Genomic DNA, 21,399 nt, shown 5'->3' on the forward strand with positions numbered 1-21,399 from the left:
TATTTCAGGATAAAAAAACAAAGATAATATAAATAGAGATAATTTAAAAAAACAAAGATAAAAAAACAAAGCTTCTATAAAAGGAATAAGGACAAAATAAAAAAAATAAAAGAATGAGGACTGAAATTGATAGAGAATAAATAAAGAGGATAATTGTTTATTTTTGTTATCAGGAAAGAGAAAAAAAAGAAAAAATACAAACAATTGATAACTGGAGACAATTCAATCATATCCTTCTACACGCATTATACCTTGTGGAAGAGGACATGACTGCACATCTAGGGAGATGGCAGATGAATAGATTTGGCCACCGGGCAGCGTCACATGCTCTACCTGAATGGCGTGAACGCTACTCACTCGCTGGTGCATGTGGAACACGTGCCAACAACTTTTTGATTAAAAAATAAAAATTAAAACATGAAAATACCAAAACACCACATGGTTCTCTTAATCACACAAAATACCTATATACATATACTAAAATACCCTCAAAGGCAAAGCCTTTTGTTTTGTTTTTTCTGAGGCTAAAAGGGTTATTTTATTGCACATGATAATTGAAAAAAACCAAAATGTCCTTGTCTAGTAGCCTATCTTTTTTTGATATTGAGGGCAAATAAGTATTTTTGTTATTATGAATATTGTGAAAAATAAAAAAAACCCTTGGTCAATAATTTTAAATTTTGTTGATTTTAGTGCTAAAATAATATTTTTATTATATTAAAAAACTTGTAAAAACACATACACCCCAAACAATCTTCTAATAACCACTCAACTAGAGGAAAAGACTTAAATTGAAGTCATTCAAGAACAAAAAAAGTAATTTCCCTGAAAAAATCAACAGTAATTTATATACAGAGTTACAAATCCCCACACCATTTCGCTTTCTTTATAATATAGCTCAGCAATCTTCCAAGTTTGCCAATATAATGCTATACACGTGGGACTTCATAAGCAAATAAAATTGTTGCGTATAGAACTAAAGGAAGTGCTGCATATTGACTACACAAAACGATGCGCATGACTATGGTAACTAAAGCAATGGTAATTTATTCAATTCAAATAGAAAAGCTGATTGTAATATTGCCCTTTAAACTAGAATTAGGAGCTAGGTGGTTTTTTCACCATAATCCTGGAATAGAATAATTTAATACCTACTATCCAAGGATTTTTTTGTATTTTAAAATTTTTTAGAATATATTTTAATATTTTTAAAGATAAAACCAACAAAACTCTCACCCAAGATTCTTTTTTGTCATCTTACCTTGATTTTATTGTAAATTTTATAAAAACTTTGGGGACTACAGTAAATTACATTTATTAAATATAATTAAAAAATAGTTATCATGTGGATTTCCCCCGTGCAATAGAGGTAGTGTGTGAAGGGTTATCTGACCACTAAATACTGTTTTCTAGAGCAATTTTTGAAAAGTCTTCATGCCCCCAGCATAATAGGGCAGTGCGTACCCTTGATGCACATCGGGTTTGGAGGTGGCAATTGTTTTTTTTTTCTTTTTTATCTCTTCCACCCTTGAATTTCGTGTCAGCCTTTTAAAAAATTCAAACTAACCTCTGCAATTTATTTCCCTTCACATTTGGTTAATGTCCTTTTGATTATAATTTATTTTTTATTTTTAATAAGCCATGAAATTACATATGATTTTCAATTTCATTCTCTTCTAATTTTTAATCTTTTAGATTTGGTCCCATTATTTTGATTACTATTTTATTATTTTTAATAAGTTATAAAATTACAATTGTTTTCTAATTTTACTCCCTTTCTATTTTTTTATCTTTTAAATGTAGTCTATATTCTGCTGATTGCTATTTATTTTATTTGGGATCATTTTTTAGGTTGTTTTTTTTTGTAACAATTTTATCCTCCATGAGTTTTTTTTTCCTTTCATATTTGATCTTTATTTTTTTTATTGCTATCTTTTTCTTGGCAAGTTTTTAAAATAATTGTTTCTCACGATTTCATCCCTCAAAATTAAATTAATTAGGAATTAAGTTTCTTGATTGAACTCAGTTCAAGAATTTCAAGGGTTGTGAGTTTTAGAGATTAGGCCAAGTTTAGGAGATTTGCCCAGGTTGATTTGTTTTTTTCCTTTTTAAAAGCTAATGCTTTTTATGTTTGACCTTTTTTTAGATATTTGCTTTATTATTTTTTACGGGTTACCTTTTATAGGATTAGTCTTGGGTTAATGATCAAAGTCACTAGTTTTAAAGATTAACATGAGTTGACTTTTTTTTTAATCTTTTTTTAATTGATTTATTTCAATTTAATCATTTAACATTTAATTTATTTTAAATTGGTCTTCCTACCTTTTTTTTTCTTTTCCTTTCTTTTGGGTTGTCCCTAATTATTTCAATTTCATCTTTTAATATTTGATTTTTTGGAAATTAGTTTTCATACTTTTTTTTCATTTTTTTCTATTAGGTTATCCTAATCTTTTTATTTTTTCACAATTTCATTCTTCATGAGTTTTTTTCCAATCAAATTTAATCATTCTTTTTTATTGCTATCTTTTTTTCTTTAGCAAGTTTTCTAAATTGATTTTTTTAATGATTTCATCCTTCAATTAGATTGTTTGGGAATCAAGCTTATTGATTGAACCCGATTCAAGGATTTCACAATTTTCACGGTCGCGAGGTTTGTGGGTAACTCTAGTTGACTCATATTTCTTTCCATTGCTTTTTTAAATTAAATTTATTTTTTTATCCTTCAACATCAAGTCGATCAATAATCAAGCTTCATAATATTATTCAATTTACTTTCGAACGCGTTTATCCTAGTATCATGTTCGGGTCAAATATTTTGCATCTTGACTCGGGTGGGCTCGAATTGAGTTTTTATTTACCTTTTTAAATTATATTTTTCTTTAATTTTCATCCTTCAACATTTTATTTTCTAGAGACCGAGCTTCACCTTTTTCCTTTTCCTTTTTTTTTTGTGGAGTTATCGTGTTCTTATTTGATTTATAAGAATTTGTATTCAAAATCTTTTTCCTGCATTTTTTTCCATGAAATTATTCAAATTCTATGTCCATGATCATAAAGTTTACGAGTTAACATGGTTTAATTGGGTTTTTTGTTGTCTTTTTGAATTTTGTTAAAAAATTTCCTTTAATTGTTGAGTTGTTTAATAATCCAGGTTGACTGAGATCAGGCTCTTTTAACCTTTTTTTCGTTGTTATTTTTTTGTTGGTTTATTTATTATTGTTGTATTTTTTTAGTCATATTATTTAAATTACCAATTGAACCAATGACTCGGCTCTCAGATTGTTTTTCCTTGGCATTTTTTTTTTTTTTTTTATGTTGAAAGAAATTTTTCCTGGCCTATGGTGGAGCACGAGCTACAAAACTAGTATAAAGTTAAAACTGAAGGCAAAACAAACTCAATTTACTATTCACTACAATAGTAAAATGATAGTTTTTACCCTTACCATAAAAAACATTTTGCCTTTGTTCTGGGGGTATTTTTATCATTTCACATGACATATTAATCATTAAAGGATTGTCCAGAGGTATAATTGTAGTTTCCTTGTTTTTAAGCATAGTAAGATGTCCTAATTAACCCCAAATTCAAAAAATTAAAAAAATAATGAATAAGGGGCACAATTGTTTTTTCATGTATTTATGTACAGTAAATTGACAAGTATACCTTTGGATTCGAGAAATTTAAACCATAAGTTCAGGGGCCTTTTGATTATTTTTTTATAATCACCGGGGTAATCAAGGACATTTTTATCTTTTAACATCGATTAAATATTATTTAATTCTTAAAACTACTGGAACAAGGGAGGCGCCCACATCTTTTGAGCAACGTGTGTGCCGCCTTTTTTGGGTGTAAAATACCCTTCTACCATGTCGTTGGATATGATGATGCATCCTATTCATCCCGGTATAGAGTGTGTAGATGGTTGTGGGGCGGTTTGTCACTGATCAACTTTTTTTCCCCTCTTCTTTCCTCTTTCCTACCCCAAAAACTACGGGCTACTCCTTTTTAATCTTAATATTCCAACTTCAATCCTTATTTTTTTTATTTTTAATTTCTCTCATTGGCTTTTTTGTTAGCATTTTGATGTTTTTGATTCCATCATTTAATCTAAGTTTATGGTTTATTGTTTGTTCTAATTTGGTCCTTATTTTTTGTATTTTTTTTGTCCTTTTGTTAGATTTATTTTTCTTTTCATTCTAACTCTTCAATCCATTTTTTTTTCTTGCCATCTAATTTATTTCTTATTTTGATTTTCACCCTCATTCTTTTAATAACTTTTTTAATTTTATTTTAGATCCTTTTATGTAATTCATTTTTTTTTTTCGATTTCATCATTCATCATTTTATTTCCTTAGGATTGAGCTTTTTGGTGTTTCATTGTATGGTGCTTCCGATCTAATGAGCCGGGTTTGAAAAGTTAATACGGGTCGACGTCCTCTTTTTTTTGCTTATTTTATTTTTCGATTTCATCATTCGACATTAGTTTTTTCCTTTAAAAAAATAGCTTTGTGGTTTTCTTCAATTTCTTTTTTTTATTGAGTTATCTTGATCTCATAACCTGAACCATGAGTTTAATAGGTTAACCGGGGTTAGCTCGCTTCTTATTACCCATGTTACATGTCTATCAAACCACCTTGGATTGACTCAAGCCGAGGTTTTTTTATCTTTTTTTTATCCAATTACGTACTTTTAAAGGTTTTTCTTCCATGTTATCGTGGTTCCTTTTTTTAATTTTGTTTGTTTACTATCTTTGCTAATTTTTTTTATCGTGTGATTAAAATAAAACTAACATATTAAACTTAAAATCGAAGCTATAGCCAGAGTCATTTATTTTTTTTATTTCTTTAAAAACAGGCTTGCATAACTTAGACATTGTTTTTTACGTAGAAAGCACGAGCCCATTTAGTGTGTGTGTGTAAGTTATAAGCATGGAACTTAATGCGAACTTTTCTTTATCTACAAGGAGCCATGGTAAAACTTATTTAAAATTGTTTTATAGAACAAATTCAAAAATTCTAGGCTATTTTGATCACATGTGTCGTCTCTGGCCTTCATTTCTAGTTGTGCTTGAGTATTTTTTTGCAATGAAGATTTGATTTTAAAATGTTATAAAAAAGAAAATAAAAAGGTCTGAGTTAAATGAATTATAGTTATTAGATTCGATATAAAGATTGATTCAGAAAATAATATGAATTAATGAGTCATTGAGTTGGGATAACTTTTTTATTAAAACAATGTCATTTTGTTTTCTTATTGATTCAGTTAGGTTTGGATATAATTTTGTCGTGCTAAATGAGTTTCTAATAATCCAATTGAATCAATTAAGTTTTATCATGTCAGTATCCCACTGAAATCAGATATGAGTTTTGAGTTTTTCAAATGAATTCATTGAAGCAAATGAGATTAAAAAAAAGCTAAAGGATAAGAAGAAACTACTATAACCTAAGAGACATTTCACTATTAATTGGAATAGTGAATTGATGCAGTTGTCTTTCACTAAAAAAAACTTTAAACTAGGCAGTGAGGGTGAAGTTGTCTTTTCATTATGACACAATTGTCTTTTACAAATTGATTAATCATTTAACTTTTTATTGCATAGTAAAATTACTAACTTAATCATAAAAAAATATAATGCCTATTATTTATGGGCATTTTGGTCATTTCAATTTTTTCAAAATAGTGTAATTACTTTGATACCCTTAAAGACAAAATTAATATAACTCTCTTACAAGGTGTTTTTTTTTTTTTTGTCATTTTACATTAATTTTTTTGTCATTTACCTATATTATGTATTATTAAAAAAAACCTACGCACACGCCAATGTGTAGATGGCCCTCACACCATTTAAGTAGCATGTGCGGGGCCATTCGACCATAAAATGCAACCTTCCATGACGAAGTTTGAAAGGTTTTGGCGCCCCTGAAATGATGGAGTGACGCGTGGTCCAAACACGCCTCTAGTTTAGAGTCGACAACCATTTCTTTTCAGTTTTCTTTCTCTTTCTCTACCTTGAATTTAGCCCCAACCTCTTCAAAGATTCATACCAACCCCTGCAATTTATTTTTTCTTTTTATTTGGTCCCTACCCTTTTGATTACTACTATTTAAATCTTGAATAATCTATAAAAATTACAAAAGCTTTTCATTTTCACCCTTGTCATTTTTTAATCTATAAATAATCTATTAAATTTTAAATGTTTTTCAATTTCACCTCCTCCAAATTCTTAACTATTCAAATTTGGTTCTTTTGATTACTATTTATTTTGTTCGGGATCATTTTTTTTATAATTTCATCATCGTTGAGTTTTTTTTCAATCAAATCTTATCCCCCTTATTTTTGTCGCTATCTTTTTTTGCTTTTGCAAGTTTTTTTTATTAATATTTTTTTTCACAATTTTATCCTTCAAAACTAAATTAGTTAGGAATTAAGTTTCTTTATTGAACTTGAGTCTAGGATTTCACGGGTTGCAGGTTTTAGATATTAAACCAGGTTTAGAAGGTTCGCCCGGGTTTGCTTACTTTTTTTCCTTTTTTTTAATAAGATGTTTTCTTATTTTTAAATTTTTTTTTTATAGTTTTGCTTTGTTATTTTTTACGGCTTGTCTTCTATGGGGTAAGCTCTGGATTCATGACCAGAATTATCGGTTTCAAAGATTAACACGGGTTGAATTTTTTTTGTTCTTTTTTTAAATTGATTCATTTTAATTTCATCATTTTAATTTTTTCCTGCTTTTGTTTTTGGATTATTTCAATCTTATATTAGTGATCATGAAATTTACGAATTCACCTAATTTAACATGGTTTTTTTTTAAAAATTATTTTTGTTTATATTTTTATCTTTTAACATTGAGTTGTTTGATAATTTAGATGAACTCATGTTTCATTTTTTTTTTATCTCTTTTTCATTGTTAATTTTTTTTTGTTGGTATATTTTTTATTTAACTTACTAATTGAACCCACTAGGTCAATGATTTTTTTATCTTATTATTCTTTTTTTTACATTTAAAAAAAAAAACCATGACCGGGCAACAATAAGCCTGATTGAGGTTCGCATAAAGTAAATAAATAAATAAAATTAATAGAAGCATGGATGTTGGTTTTTGCTTCTTCAGAGCTATCACTTTGAGATTTCATGTACAGAATGAAACTAGTTGAGTAGAGTTGGATACTTTCAATTCTACATTTGAATATGTTTTGTATGGTTTTGATGTGTTGATATTAAAAATAATTTTAAAAAATAAAAAAATTTATAAATATATATTTTAATATAAAAAATTATTTAAAAAGCATTTATAATCATACTACCAAACACGCTTGAGTCGATTAACAACCTTGTACGCAAACACCTCCCTCCCTCTCTAAAAAACAAGAAACCTCAAAAACTGTATGCAATAAACTAAACTAAAACAAAGATCATTTTAAAAAATAAAAATGGCACTACCTCTCTCTACCGCTTGCATCTCCAAATCTTTGACACGAACTAACCCAACAACCCCCTTCAATTCCACTCCCTTTTCACTCACCAAAACCTTAAACACAAAAGAACCAACTAGAAGAGCTCTAAAGACCTCTCCTTTACATGTAGCAGCACCTCCTCACAGTCACCACCATCTTTACGAAAAGAAGAAGAAACAGAGTACGGAGTTGATGATGAGAGTGGAGAGGAGGTTAATGATTCTAAATTCACTTGGAAGGATCATTGGTACCCTGTTTCTTCACTTAAGGATCTGGACCCTCTCCTGCCAACCCCATTTCAGCTTCTGGTTCGTGACCTAGTTCTTTGGTTTGATAAAGCTAATCAAGAATGGGTTGCTTTTGATGATCAATGTCCCCATAGACTTGCCCCTTTGTCAGTAAGTTTGCGAATTTATGTTTTATTTTTTCCCCTTCTCTTAATTGAAGTTGTTCTCTGTTTGCTTACTCCATAACATGGAGAATTTGGAAGCTACCCTGTGGTTAGGTCCCTTTTGTGGTTTCTTGGAATGTCTTAATTGAGTGAAAAAGTTGAATCAGGTTACATTTTTTTGAGACTGATTCATGTTTCAAATCTAATCGTGCATTCTTGTTCGTGAAAAAAGCTAAATTTGGGGCTAAGATTGTTTGATTGGGTTGTACATGGGTTAGAGATAAATATTTGAAAGTTATGTTTGCTGTTTCTTTTGTTCTTTTTTTCCATGTTGTCTTAGACTCTTAGGAAACAAAACGGAAAATTATTTTGTCCAAGTAGATGATTTTTATAGATTCAATTTGACTTGGTTGGAAGGGCGGATTGATGAAAATGGGCACCTGCAATGTTCATATCGTGGATGGTCATTTGATGGGTGTGGATGGTGCGCACAAATTCCTCAGGCTATGCCTGAAGGCCCTGAAGCTCATGCAGTCAAGTCTCCAAGAGCTTATGCTACCAGATCTCCTACAATGGTGTCCCAAGGTCTGCTCTTTGTTTGGCCAGATGAGAATGGTTGGGAAAGAGCTCAAGCCAGCAAACCCCTCATGCGATTGATCCTTTCTTATTTCAATGTTTGATTTATAATTTATATAATGATCGAATTATCTAATCTGACAATGCCACACACTTATAATGATGTTTCTATGGTAATTGTTTAGGTTACCTGCTGACTTAGATAAACCTGAGTTCTCAACGGTGATAATTCAGCATGATTTGCTCTACTGTTATGATACCATCTTGGAGAATGTTTCTGACCCTTCGCAGATTGATTTTTCTCACCACAAGGTATAAAGATGTGTCTAATCATCTTGATTGAAGATTTGTACTTTTAGCTCTCAATAGATTCATAGCTTGCCTAAGATTTGAAGAATTCATCACATAGTTTAGGTAATGCCAAGTCTCAATGTTGCTAAGTTGAATCAAGGGCAGTATACAGTGCCAGAACATCTGTCATTTGTATAATGTTTGGCTTATTACTTGCATATTTGTCAAAGACATCAATTTCACAGTAGTTATCACATGTGCATGTATATTTCTTGATGGAGATCTGCTAAATGTCTTGGGAGTAGTCATTCTGGAACCAAAGGATTGATAGAAGACGCGTCATGAATTTCATGCTGCTTCTGGAATCTGGATCATTTTATGCCAACTAGTTTTTCATGTGTCAAGTAAGCTTTTTGTGAAAGATTTAAAGGGGTTTGGCTCAGGTCAAATTAGTAATTTTAGGATCGTTATCTGTTTTTCTGGTGAAAAATTAGTGCTTTCTTGATTTCAAGTTGAAAACCTGACTGTGGGCAAGTCTTAGCCATTTGCAGGGAGAAAACTACACACATGTTCGTGCAGTTTATGCCTGGGGCAATGTTGTTATAATCCTAATGCAAATATGTCAGTGAAATTTATGCATGTCGGTGGCAAATTATTTGTATACTAAACCATATTTAGCTTTTCTTACTTGTGATTTTGGCAGTATGAAGTCTAAAATTCACAAGGATATATCGCACATTCTGATGTTTTAATCTGGAGTACATTGTTTAACGTGGGAAAAGTTGTTTTTGGGGTTCCTGGTATATATCAGTGCTTGAAAACTTCTTCCCATATTTGTTACTAATTGGGATAAATGAATCCACAGGTTACAGGAAGGAGAGATAGAGCCAAGCCTTTGCCGTTTAAGGTGGAGTCTAGTGGCTCCTGGGGCTTTGCTGGAACCAATGATGGGAACCCACGGATCAGTGCTGAGTTTGTCGCACCTTGTTACTATATGAATAAGTGAGTATAATTAGGAGAAAGAATTGCAAACATCTTCAATGAACTTTTTGGCACCTGCTTTCAAGGTTTCATTTTGACAAAATGTTCACTTATGTGCTCTATTGTTTCTTTGTGGGGGACCTTAGTAGTTTTCCTGTTTTAACAAAAAAGTTCAAGCTACTGTAATTCAAATTTTCAATAAGAATATCTGGAGTTTATTCTTCAACAACCTCCTCATTTCATCACTTGAGGTCTGGTAAAGAAGCCCTCCTTTGTTGTGAATACAATTTGGTGCGGGCTTTTGTATGGTGAATGCATCTCCTCACTCCAGCTTATGTTTCTGATCATGGAAGCTTTAGCATTGTCCATGCTCCAAGGATATTGAGAGAAACTTGTATTCTGGAGTATGAAGTGAATAACAAATGAAAGTGCATGGTGGAATTGTTTATTCTGACATCAACTGTTGTTCAAGGATAGTAATTATGTATTTTTCTTGTCCTGAATTGTCTAGAACTCTTCCAATCTGTCATCCCTCTCCAAGGAGCTGTTGATTCTAGAACTTAGTGATGCTTGTTTCGTTCCAGAGTGGAGATAGACACAAAACTTCCTATTGTTGGTGATCAGAAATGGATTATATGGATTTGTTCCTTCAATGTGCCAATGGCACCTGGGAAGATCCACTCAACTGTTTGCAGTGCTCGAAACTTCTTCCAGTTCACAATGCCAGGGTTAAACTAACTTTTTGGTTGTGCTTATGTGTTCTATCTTGTGGCAAGTACGTTGATGTTTATTTATTTACCATGATATAGCCCTATCTTGCTCTATTATCACACATACTGTACGTTCTACTTCTTAAAAGTTTAGATTTTATATTTTCTCATCATATTTAGGGTGTAAATTGTCTTCCTTATCTAGTGTAATAACAATCATGTTAGCTCCCTTTGGTCTTCATTTTGATGACACCACCTACATGATCTGACAAATTATTACAAATTGAGAGGTTCGCTCCCATGTCAATTTTTGTAGTTTCTCTCCAATGCATCTCCACATCTAGGAGAGATTATGATTTTGATATTTACAATTACACAGTGGCTGTTTAAAACCAGCCACGAGTCTTTCGTCCATCATATCTCACTACATCTGGATTTAAAAAATATGCTCTTGAAAATGGTTGGTAAATAGCATTTGTTTCATGCATATAACATTGTGATTTAAATCGTAGATTGTCCCATTGCCCAGTTATAGTCCTACTAGATTTCATCAATTCAGATTCCTTTGTGTTTAATGCTGCATATCCTGTGTTATGATTGTACTAGTTGATTCTATCCTGTCTGATATGGAATGATATTTTGATGAAACGTGTCCTTTAGTATGTAGAGATAGAATGCCATCATGCCCTATGGTTATGGATCTTTCTTTTCATTTGATTAGATAAATGGTATTTATAAGAGGTAACAAATTACAAGCTATTGAAGCATGGCTACCCTGCCCCACAGAAAAAAAAGGTCAATGTTTCCCATGCATATGTTCAAGTTAATTAGGAGCAACATTCTGTTTTGGAGCAGTTTCAAGACATGTGTTGTGAGATATTGAAAAAGAAAAAGGAAAAAAAGACTTCTATTGTAAAATGTAAGTTTGAGACTAGAGAACAGGAGATAAGCTCTCTAATATTTGAAAGGTGTTTGGTTGGAGGTCAATTGCCATGAATTTTGCTGGCTGCATATATTGGTAGTCGAATTCAAAATCCCAAAATTACAGTGGCTTTCATTGTAGGGTGGATTTCACTCCATCCCACTTGAATGAGAAAACATTAACAAGATAGGATGGATCATTCTTAAGTTATGAATTGTCTATATATGCTACAAAATTTATCATACTTGATCATTGCTTACTGTGAATGAGCATCTTTTTCACCACACTAGTTTTGCTTTCTACTTGAAATGTTCTATGCCAATGCCACTGGGCAATCAAATCTATATTTGATTTAAATTGGTGTCATCCTCATCAAGATCAAATCATTAATATCAAATTGAGTTTGTGTCAGGTGGTTCCAAGATGGCATGAACATTGGACTTCAAATAAGGTATATGATGGAGATATGATCGTCTTTCAGGGCAAGAGAAGATATTTCTTTCACAATCCATGGGAGGTCCTGCTGCTCATGTTCACACACACTCAAGCAGATCGCTTTGTTTTGGCATTTCGTAGTTGGCTGAGGTGACATGGCAACAGTCAACCTGTGCGGTTTGTGTTCACTGACCAACAACCTTTGCCATCAAATCCTGGATACACACACACACACACACACACAAGTACTCCAAAAGCAATGCACATGGAAGTGGAATAATCACTGAAACTGACAGAATTACAGTAATGGTGTTAGTGAGATGGCAGCGATATCATAATGAATTTCCTACTGCAGCTATTATCATCTAACCCTAAAAATGAAATCTTCTCGTACTTTCATATAGTATTGGAATGTTATCACAAGTTGTACTTTTCATGAAATTGTTGGCTTCTTCAAAGAAACGAGTATAGTTCACCAAATTTAAGCGGCTCTGGTGTGTATCAATCAAATCCTGTAGGTAGCGAGGATTGAACTTATTCCTGATACTTCTTGTTTGCTTCATGTATTTTATCTTGCAGGTGTTGGATAGATTTGAGCCACACACGCGAAAGTGCTCGTCGTGTAAAAGGGCTTATGAATTCCAGACACTGCAAAAGTTTTTAATAGGTGCAACTGTTGCCTTCTGTGCAACAGCTGGGATTCCCTCAGATCAATTTCGAGCTGTTTTGGCTGCCCTTGCACTAGTCAGTGCTGGCCTCGCCTACACTTTGAATCAGCATGAAAAGAACTTTGTGTTTATTGATTATGTACATGCTGAAATTGATTAGAGAGAAGATTGTGTTAGCTAGGTGACCTTATACATGCTGATATAGTGTAGAGTTTTGATGTAGCTTATAGCGTTCAAGATAAAAATAGATGTACTCAAAGCCAAGGTGACTGTTCGAACGTGTAGCGTGATGCTTTTAGCTTTTGAGATGGAGGCGTAAGCGGGGGTTTGTTGTTTTTTAAAGTATTTTTTGTATTGAAATATATTAAAATAATATTTTTTTATTTTTTTAAAATTATTTTTAAGATTAACCTATCAAAACAATTCAAAACATATAAAAAATTTTAAATTTTAAGCAAAAAAAAAAAAAAATTTTAAATTTTTAAAAACACGGTAGTTGTTGTTAAACAGCCACAAAATAAGTTTTAAAAGAACTTGTGAAGAAATTCTAAAATAGCTAAAAAAAAAAAAAAAAAAAGGAGGAATCATGATCATTATTAAATATATAATAGTCGATTATATTAGAAATCTTTGTTAATGTAATCAATCTTTTTTTGCCTATGGGTTGCAACTATTTTATATAAAGAAAGCCGTGTAGAAACTTTGTACATGCTGAAATGGATATTCGAATAATGAAAAATCTGAAAATCCAGAGTGCAATGACAAATTACACAAATAATAAAATTATGATAACTAAGTGGTCATTGGATTCTACAACCACCAGATTCTTGCTCACGACGTACGTTGCCATAGGCTGAGAGTTCAACAAAATCCATGTCACGACCTGAAACTCGACAGTAGGAACTTCTTCGAATGAGCTCAGCTCTAGATAGCTCAGTCCGGTTTCCCTTAGAACGATTGACTGTTGCCTGCAAAACCTGACAATTTTCCAGGGAGCTTTTTCCTCCCTTAGAGTAGGGAACGATGTGGTCATAATCATGGCAGAGGCAGCCAGGACAACCCACGAGCTTTCTAAAGACAATATTACCAAGAGGGTCGCGGCGCCACCGATCTGGGTCTCGGCCTTTGACCTTCTCTGCCTTTTCCCAGCATTGCTGCTTCACGCTGTAAGGGAAACTCCTTGGTTCATCAAAGAGCTCAGACCCTGTAGTGAATGGGGACTGCTGTTCACTCACCACTTCAAGGTTATCGACAGTAGAGGCGGAGGAGCTAAGCGTGGATTTTCGTGACCTGGGTGGAGAGGGGCCGGATCTGGAGGGTCTGGATGGGGAGGAGAGGCGGCTTTGCCTTTTGCCAGTCTCTTTGCTCCGCCTCATCCTTCCAAAAGATGTTTCAAGTTTTCATTTCTATTTTGTAAAATGCCAAATATGTGATAAGAACAACCCAAGTATTTTAAAACCCGGACCGGAGGGTTGACCCAGGAACCTGATCGACCGATCCGGTTTCACAAAAAACCCTTGGTATTTTTTTTTTTTAATAAACGGCGCCATTTTGAATCAGGGATAATAAAATCCCTAATTCCCAAAACAGGTAGCCACGCAGAAGAGAATTTCCCCTCTTCCCTTCACCCAATCTGCCTTCCTAATCCACAACTACTGAGTACTGACCTTTTCAATTTCAGGCAAGATAACATCTCCCTTCTTCTCCTTCTCTCCAATGGTCTCAACCCACAGTTTTTACACATAGATTTTTCGGTTTTTTGTTTTTGTTTTGTTAAAGGCTTAAATCCTTTTTTTATTGTATATATATGCATGAGTTGATATTATTTGGTACATGACATCTCTATATTCCGTTTTTTTATCTACTAAACTGAGGAAATTTAGGGTTTTGGTTTAATGGTTTTTTATGTACTGAATTGAAGAAATTTAGGAGTTCTTCTGTTAAATCTAGGATCTAGATACAGTGATTTTATTCTATGGTATCCCCTACTTGTTCCTTTTTGTTCAAATCCCCTGCTAGTGTTGATGTTGCATGCGGAGATTTATCTTGCCTGAGAATGCCAACACTGATGCTATTTCTGCTGTTTGTCAAGATGGGGTTTCGACTGTTACTGTTGAGAAATTACCACCTAAATTGACTACTGAGGTCAAGATTGCTTGAAGAGGAGGAATATGTGTAATGTGGGTTATTCTATAATGAGGGTTGTGATCTGTTGGGAGTTTTTTGTTGGGCATGGAATTTTTTAAGAGTGTTTGACTTAGTTTTTGATTACTAAAAATTATGCTCGTTCAAATCATGGCATGGGATATGAATGTAGTAGCAATCTATTGATAAAAAAATGTCCTGCTGTTAATTAACGTTTGATTCAAATTTTGCTTTTATGGACACTAAAGAACTCAATGCATTTATTCAACCAAAGTAAAGATGTTGGTTTAGAATTTATGTTTGTGGAAACTTTGTTTTAAATGTGAATGTTTTAAATATTTTAGAATTTATGTTTGGTTTGTATTTTGGATATGGAATTAAATTTGTGTTTTTGGTTTATAATTAGGTTGAGTGGTTTCTATGTGTAATTTGCAATATTTAGAAAATGAAGGAAATGTGCTGGCGAGGAAAAATTGATGATTTGAATTAGTGAACAACAAATTCATTCGAGGCTGTTTTTTTCAAGTTGGGTATGAACTTTATAATGCTGTTTTTGTTTTTGGTTTTCCAAGTCGACCTAGGTCAAGTTGACTCCCGATCAGATTTAAAACTATGCCTAAGTATGATTCATTTATCTATAACATAAAAATGGGTAAATTATAAATTAGTTCCACTTGTTTATAAAACGAATTAAAAAATTTCTCTAGTTTCAAATATTAATTATTTAGTTACTTTCATTCATTTCATGTCTTTTTTAATTTATTTTTGTTAAGAAATAGAAAAGGTAAAAAAATATATAGATGTTATTAAAAGATTGATAAGAAAAGAAGATATTTTTTTAAATCAACTAATATTAAATTTAAGTAGTCAACACTGAATTTAAATAATTATTTTTTAAAAATAAAGGGACTATTCAATGTATTTTGAAAAACTATAGAGACTAACTTATAATTTATTTTTGAAAAATGATACTTATTATATTAAAAAAAATTCTACATAATCATTCTGTTTTTTTGAGGTCAAAGTTCAACACCTAACGAGCAACGCACAAAGATCCACTAATTATTGAAAGCAGGGGCAATATGGAGATTGCATGAAGGTTAAATCAGTTAATTTCCTGGATATATTTGTGCAGGCAGAGCATGTGAACAACAGTTTTTATCAAAATCGTGGCCTGAAAAGAAGGAAAAAAAAGAGGAGCAGGGTGTTTTTAGTCTAGGGTTTTCAGTGACTCCATAAGGTCAAATATGGATCCTCGATACACTGGAGAGATACTCAAGTAAGCATTGAGTTCTATTCAGTTTTATTTTTATTTTGATTTTTAATTGTAGTTGCATCTCCATTTCATTTAATGTTACGAGGAGTAGATTGTTATCGAAATTAGTAATTGTTTTTTTTTTTTTTTTTTTTGTGTGTGTGGGTGTTGTGTAGGCATTTAGAGAAGCAGAATGAGTTATTAACGAGCGCTTATAATTCAATGTCACATGAATTGCACAAGCTCCAGGTTTTTTTTTTAAAAAATTATATGTATATATGTGTGTGTGTTTGTGTGTGTGTGTGCACACATACATATACACGCGCGCGCGCACACATATTTTATTTTAAATTCTAAACTAGACATCCTAAAATTTTGATGAATTGCAGGTAGAGGAGGAAATGCTGATGCGCAAATTTTATGATCTCATGGCTGCTCAAGGGTTAAGTAAAAAGGTATTTTGTTTTTGTTATTTAATTATTAATTTGCCTTTGCTTTTTCTATACAATCTGTATCAATTGATTTTGTTCGATTGGGTTTAGTTATCGGATCAAAACCAATGCTCTAGAAATAGTTTAGTTTAGTTTAGTTTAATTTGTTGTGGGGAATAAATGAGAAAATGGTTAAGGTGGAGTTGATTAACTGAATTTTTTTTTTGATTGAATTGTCTGGCTCTCTGCTACTTTCTGTAAATGTCTTCTTTAGATATTTTGGTATGTTTTTGCTTTCATAAATTGTTTAAATTAATCAATAAATATCATATTATATGTAGTGTTCCTTTCTGTCTGTCAACAGACTTAAAAGGAGTGAGAATGAAGAAGGTGAATTGGTGGAAGCTAGTAAGAACCTTCAAGTTTGAACTTCAGAAATTTTTGTTCAGTGTCTTCCTGCTATATGGGCGCTCTGTTTAGTGTCGGATACAAATGTGGTTGCCCTACTAGTCTTTCTGTTTAACCAGTAAGTATAGGGTTGCTAGCTTATTTGACACCCCCAAAACCACAGTCAAAAGACCTCTAGAGCTTGTAGCATGCGGGATAATAAATGAACTCGACATAATGGCAGAACTTGATACTTTGTTAAGGTTCCTTACCCAAAATTGTTAGCAGCTTGTAAGCAGATGGAAACGTAAGCTAAAGAAAGTTAGACCGAATTCTATACTTGGCAATGTCGGATAGATTAGTTCATGCTATGTTTTGTACACTGCAATGAAAATCTCAAGCACTCACGGTCAGGGCTTTCAAGAATGTATTAATGGGATGCTTGTATAGCAGCATGCAAGAGAACGCATTTATATTGAGTTCAAATAGTATTTCAGTTGATTGTTTTTTCATGGATGAGAAATATAAAAATGAAATTGAGCATCAAAGGGTCAGATACACATAGTTGATGTTTTTATGTCATCATAGGAGGGTCAAGGCAGTGTCTTCCTGGTCAAATTTCCCACTGGTTCGTTGTTTTTTTGGTGTTTTGATGGTTGCTTCAGTGTACAAATTTTGTCTTAAAAAAGGAAATGGAAGTTCATATAATTTTTCATGTCATATACTTTTGCAGAAAGAAGGCAGCAACAATGTTTCGGATGGTGGACGAACAGGACAGTCCACTGCATCACTCCCAAATACTGTTGATATTTCTGATGGTGGCATAGATAGACACCCCAGTGCAGTAGTCCCATTTACAGCTACTGATGAACAGATGTGAAGATATCAAGGTTGCTTAACTCTCTGTTTCATTAATTCGTGAAGGTCTTTTTCTAAGAGATCCTTTTGTTCTACCTAATATAGCTACGAAATGTTTGACGCTTTATGGAAAAGGGGATCTCATGTAGCTCAAACATGATAAAATTGTATTTCTTACTGATGAATGACCAAATTCTAATGAATTGTGTGTTAACTATCTGTTGAATATTCCAAGGGTGCAGTTGCTGTTCTCAGTTTTCAGACTGGCCTTTTCTCTCTCTCCTTGACCTATCTCAGGGTGCGAAAAGACGTATGATTATTAAAATTCGAGTATTTAATCTATTGGATAAATTTTACTCTTCAATTTTCTTAATCTCAGCAAAACTTTTAAACTGCGTGTTTATTAAAATTCGAGCACACTTTATTTATTGGTATAAAATCCACTCCAGATTCCCTGGTCTCCACAAAACCTAGTGCGACATTGTCATTTTATTTTGAAATTATGTTTTTTTGTTTTTTTCGTCCGCGGTAAGGTATCCTGTAGTTAATTTGTTGTTAAAAGTGCATCCGTCACATCAACAACTTGGTGTATTTAAAAAATAATAATAAATATTTTTAGATGTTGAGCTCAAAATTGAACTTGAAAAATCAAAGAAAGAAACGAACCTCTGGTTAAGGTTAAGTATGTTACCAATTAAACTCGCTAATATAATTAAAATGTTCAAGACATTATATTGAAATTCCTGTGTAAGGATGATATAACTTCGCAATGGATCCATCATCCAGTGCCTACAAGTTTTTGTTATATTCCTGACTGGGGTTCCATCCATTGTTCACAGCTTAAAACACCTCCTACAAGATGACAACCAAAATGGGCATATTGTCAAATATTATCTGCTACAACGCACAAGGTAATCTGAACTGGGGCGTTTGCAAAATCAAATTTATTCCATTGCGAGGCTCCACTGCCCCTAATGGATGTCCACAACGTCTCTGGATAAATCACTATGGCAAACAGATGAAAATATTGAAAAGGAGATTTGCCTGCAAAATTTGAATGAAAGAATAATAAACGGTATTAAATTGGTTTTCCCTAGTAACCTTAACAAGAGGATTCTTTAGGGGAAAAAAAAACAAAGAAAAACAGAAAATTCAAGCCCCTTAAATTGAGAGCACACTGAAGTGATTCTGGAGTCTACCTTACAAACGCTCACAAATCTTTATCATAGCCAAGCTGTGCTTTAGCTGCTGCCTTTTCTGCTTCATCTAAAACGAATGCTTTAAGAGATTCAACATCTCTTGGCCCTGTTCATTTCAGTAAGATGCATAAACACTTAGATCTTGAAGTTGTGGTAATATTATAAACCATTGGTTAAAAGCATTTCATCGCACCAACTAATACAAAACTGCCGGTGAAAAAGATGCCAAATGCAACAGAAGCATGGTTATTGATTTCTAATGCTGAAAGATACATAAAGAAGTTGAATTTGACTTCATTGAATCATTCCTGAAAACAATCCATTATCCTATGAATCTAAACACACATAAAATAGTAGAAACAAAATGTCAAGCCTTCCCCTATGTTGAATCTTAAAACAAAATCCAAGATTTTGCATTCATGGCTAAACTGACAAATAACCTAATGCTACAAGCTTCTTTATATTTAGGGAAGATCCCAATAGATTTCAACAATACCACATACAAATTGCAGATCACAACTATGTCCAGAGCATTGCATCTCCAATATGATATTTTTCACAACAGCAAGCAACCACAACGAGCCACGGCATAATAAACTGCATACTAAGCTCAGGAAATACACATTCATTATTTGAACAGTTTATACCACCAGCTAAATGCAAAACTATAAACTGTTCTCTATGTTCCTGCCCATCTGGACCGCAACTATTGTTGCTGGCTAAATCAAAGGAGACTTGTTAGTTTTGGGATCATGCATCTTAGTCCGTTCATTCTTGTTGATCTTCTTTTCATTATCATTTCATTCTCTTTCTTTTCTTAAGCAAGATCTGTCTTTGTTAGATTTAATAGTCTTTTCTTTAATTGGGTTCCCCACCACAAAGTTAAGTTACCCAAGTAATCAATTTGAGAATACAAATCGCATTATTTTCTTTCCTCTGTTTTTTCTTTACCTTTTCACAAACACTCTTCCATTCACATACTGAGGTCTACCCAAATAAGTGATGAAAATACTTTGAACCAATGTCTATCATCCAGACAATTACTTTGCAAATATTCCTTCAATAACTTCACATTGAACTCAAACTCATCTATACATATTTCTATCAGCAAGATATCCAACTAACTTTTGAAAAGGCTCATAAGAGTATCATTCATTGTTTAAGTGTCAACATATCAGCTGCCCTCTAGCTTAATGGAACAAGTATTGACCCTAAGGCAACACCTGAAATATAAGCAGCTCCAAGAAAACACCTCTCTCATCTTTTGCAGTTGCATCATTAAAAATAGGCACCAGAATTTTCCATAACCTGGATCACCCCATTTGAAAAGTGAAAAGCAGTTGCATAACCAGTTGTTGAAACTTCCGTCACAAAATTAGGATGGAGCAAATGAATGCCAGAGAAAATTGTGAAAAAAATTCAAATCATGCCACAAGCAACGAACTCAAAACCACATGCCTTCATAGCTCAAGAAGCGCCCATCACATCTCAAAGAAAACCCAGATGGTAAAATAGATCAAGTAGCTGAAAAACTAAAATTTAGCCATTCGCTGAATATATGCATCTTTACCCTATAACAAACCCAGTGAAACAACTCATTTCGTCAACACATTCATAGCAGCAATGCAATGCCATGCAAGTCAAGTCTATCAGATCATTAAGCAACACATTCAAGCACATTAAGCAAGACCGAAGCACAAAAAAAAAAAGTAGAGTAATTAACGAAAAGTTCCAAAGTCTCGTGCTTTACTAAATAAATTCCTCAGAATGAAAAGAAAAGTAATTGAAGCAGTAAAACCTTGATATTTAGCAACTTCTTCTCCATCAAAAAAGAGCTTAAAAGTAGGGTAAGAGTGGATATCAGCTTTAGAACAGACAGATTTGCTGGCGCCGCAGTCCACTTCTCCAACCTCTATTTCATCTTCCCCCTCCATTGCCTTCCCAACCTCTTCCCACAAGGTCCCCAAATTCTTACTGATAATAAATAAATATAAAATTAAAATATAATTATAGTATTAAGCAGAGGATCAATAAATAAAATCACTTACCAATGCTTACACCATGGAACACAAAATTTGACAAACCATGCCGTGTCTTTCTCCTTCACCTACATACATAATTATTATTGTTATTATTTAAATAAAACACATAAATAAACCCAATTTAATTATTAATAATAAAAGAAAGAGTTAGAACCACCTTGTCAGAGAATGTCTCAGGAGTTAGGGTTATAACTTCAGCTTTAGAAAGGAAGAGGGAGAGAAATAATGATAATACGATCCAAATCGAAACCGAACGGTTTAGATTTATCATAATTCTTAATCTTAGCTGATTGATGATGATGATTTTCAGCTCCTTGGAATTGTCTTCGTTATCATCACAGTAGTGAAGGAGATCTTATGAGCAGCTGCGCGAGGAGGGAGAGATCTGTTGTTTTCTCTTTTACACCGGTCGTGACAGACCTTTTTTCTTTTTCAAGAAGGGTCTTATTTATTTCAGCCCACAAATACAGGCCCAAAACAATTGTTATCTGCCAGATATAGGGAAGCAATGAGAATTGACGGGTTGTGTTTTTATGATATCTATGTCATATTTATTATCAATTAAGAGAAAAATTAGATATTTATTATTTATTTGTTTGGGTATTTATATAGATATCATACTATTTATCATTCAATATAAATTAAAATAGTACATA

At 32.8% G+C, this 21,399-nt stretch overlaps 4 protein-coding genes across 6 annotated transcripts; 2 read left to right on the top strand and 2 right to left on the bottom strand.

Annotated features, from left to right (window-relative positions):
- Positions 1-7,334: 7,334 nt before the first annotated feature.
- Positions 7,335-12,768, top strand: LOC18101949 (pheophorbide a oxygenase, chloroplastic). The gene is given in 6 exon segments (XM_052455703.1): positions 7,335-7,593; positions 7,596-7,854; positions 8,261-8,492; positions 8,605-8,731; positions 9,576-9,712; positions 11,736-12,768. Coding segments are annotated over 6 exon segments (978 nt in total). The 5' UTR covers positions 7,335-7,428; the 3' UTR covers positions 11,794-12,768.
- Positions 12,769-13,135: 367 nt separating this feature from the next.
- On the bottom strand, positions 13,136-13,856 carry LOC7491177 (uncharacterized). The gene has a single exon (XM_002313511.4). The coding sequence runs from the start codon at positions 13,800-13,802 to the stop codon at positions 13,227-13,229; it is 576 nt and encodes a 191-aa protein (XP_002313547.2). The 5' UTR covers positions 13,803-13,856; the 3' UTR covers positions 13,136-13,226.
- Positions 13,857-13,979: 123 nt separating this feature from the next.
- On the top strand, positions 13,980-17,763 carry LOC7463327 (uncharacterized). Of its 2 annotated transcripts, none has more exons than XM_024608406.2 (5): positions 13,980-14,107; positions 15,707-15,850; positions 16,003-16,075; positions 16,216-16,281; positions 17,378-17,763. In XM_024608406.2, the coding sequence occupies exons 2-5, from the start codon at positions 15,819-15,821 to the stop codon at positions 17,522-17,524; spliced, it is 318 nt and encodes a 105-aa protein (XP_024464174.1). In that variant the 5' UTR covers positions 13,980-14,107; positions 15,707-15,818; the 3' UTR covers positions 17,525-17,763. The 2 variants fall into 2 exon arrangements, with proteins under 2 accessions (XP_024464174.1, XP_024464175.1); XM_024608407.2 differs by lacking the exon at positions 13,980-14,107 and adding an exon at positions 15,081-15,101.
- A 448-nt stretch (positions 17,764-18,211) lies between these two features.
- LOC7491175 (protein disulfide-isomerase 5-1) lies at positions 18,212-21,187 on the bottom strand. Of its 2 annotated transcripts, XM_002313510.4 has the most exons (5): positions 20,901-21,187; positions 20,750-20,808; positions 20,500-20,675; positions 18,702-18,807; positions 18,212-18,546 (listed from the first exon to the last, which is right to left on the bottom strand). In XM_002313510.4, exons 1-4 carry the CDS (start codon positions 21,012-21,014, stop codon positions 18,713-18,715), a joined length of 444 nt encoding a protein of 147 aa, XP_002313546.1. In that variant the 5' UTR covers positions 21,015-21,187; the 3' UTR covers positions 18,212-18,546; positions 18,702-18,712. The 2 variants fall into 2 exon arrangements, with proteins under 2 accessions (XP_002313546.1, XP_024463833.1); XM_024608065.2 differs by lacking the exons at positions 18,212-18,546; positions 18,702-18,807 and adding an exon at positions 18,814-20,009 and having other exon boundaries at positions 20,901-21,173.
- Between the last annotated feature and the right edge of the window lie 212 nt (positions 21,188-21,399).

This window comes from Populus trichocarpa, chromosome 9, assembly GCF_000002775.5.
Source record: "Populus trichocarpa isolate Nisqually-1 chromosome 9, P.trichocarpa_v4.1, whole genome shotgun sequence".
Classification (NCBI taxonomy): Eukaryota; Viridiplantae; Streptophyta; class Magnoliopsida; order Malpighiales; family Salicaceae; genus Populus; species Populus trichocarpa.

Bases quoted from the DNA above. Each gene is read 5' to 3' on its own strand.
- LOC7491177 (XM_002313511.4), bottom strand. From the start codon at position 13,802: ATGAGGCGGAGCAAAGAGACTGGCAAAAGGCAAAGCCGCCTCTCCTCC.
- LOC7463327 (XM_024608406.2), top strand. From the start codon at position 15,819: ATGGATCCTCGATACACTGGAGAGATACTCAA. The intron at 16,076-16,215 runs GTTTTTTTTTTA...GATGAATTGCAG, and splicing joins ATGAATTGCACAAGCTCCAG to GTAGAGGAGGAAATGCTGAT. The intron at 16,282-17,377 runs GTATTTTGTTTT...ATACTTTTGCAG, and splicing joins CTCAAGGGTTAAGTAAAAAG to AAAGAAGGCAGCAACAATGT.
- LOC7491175 (XM_024608065.2), bottom strand. From the start codon at position 21,014: ATGATAAATCTAAACCGTTCGGTTTCGATTTGGATCGTATTATCATTA. The intron at 20,809-20,900 runs GTGGTTCTAACT...TTATGTATGTAG, and splicing joins CTGAGACATTCTCTGACAAG to GTGAAGGAGAAAGACACGGC. The intron at 20,676-20,749 runs GTAAGTGATTTT...ATTTATTATCAG, and splicing joins GTTCCATGGTGTAAGCATTG to TAAGAATTTGGGGACCTTGT.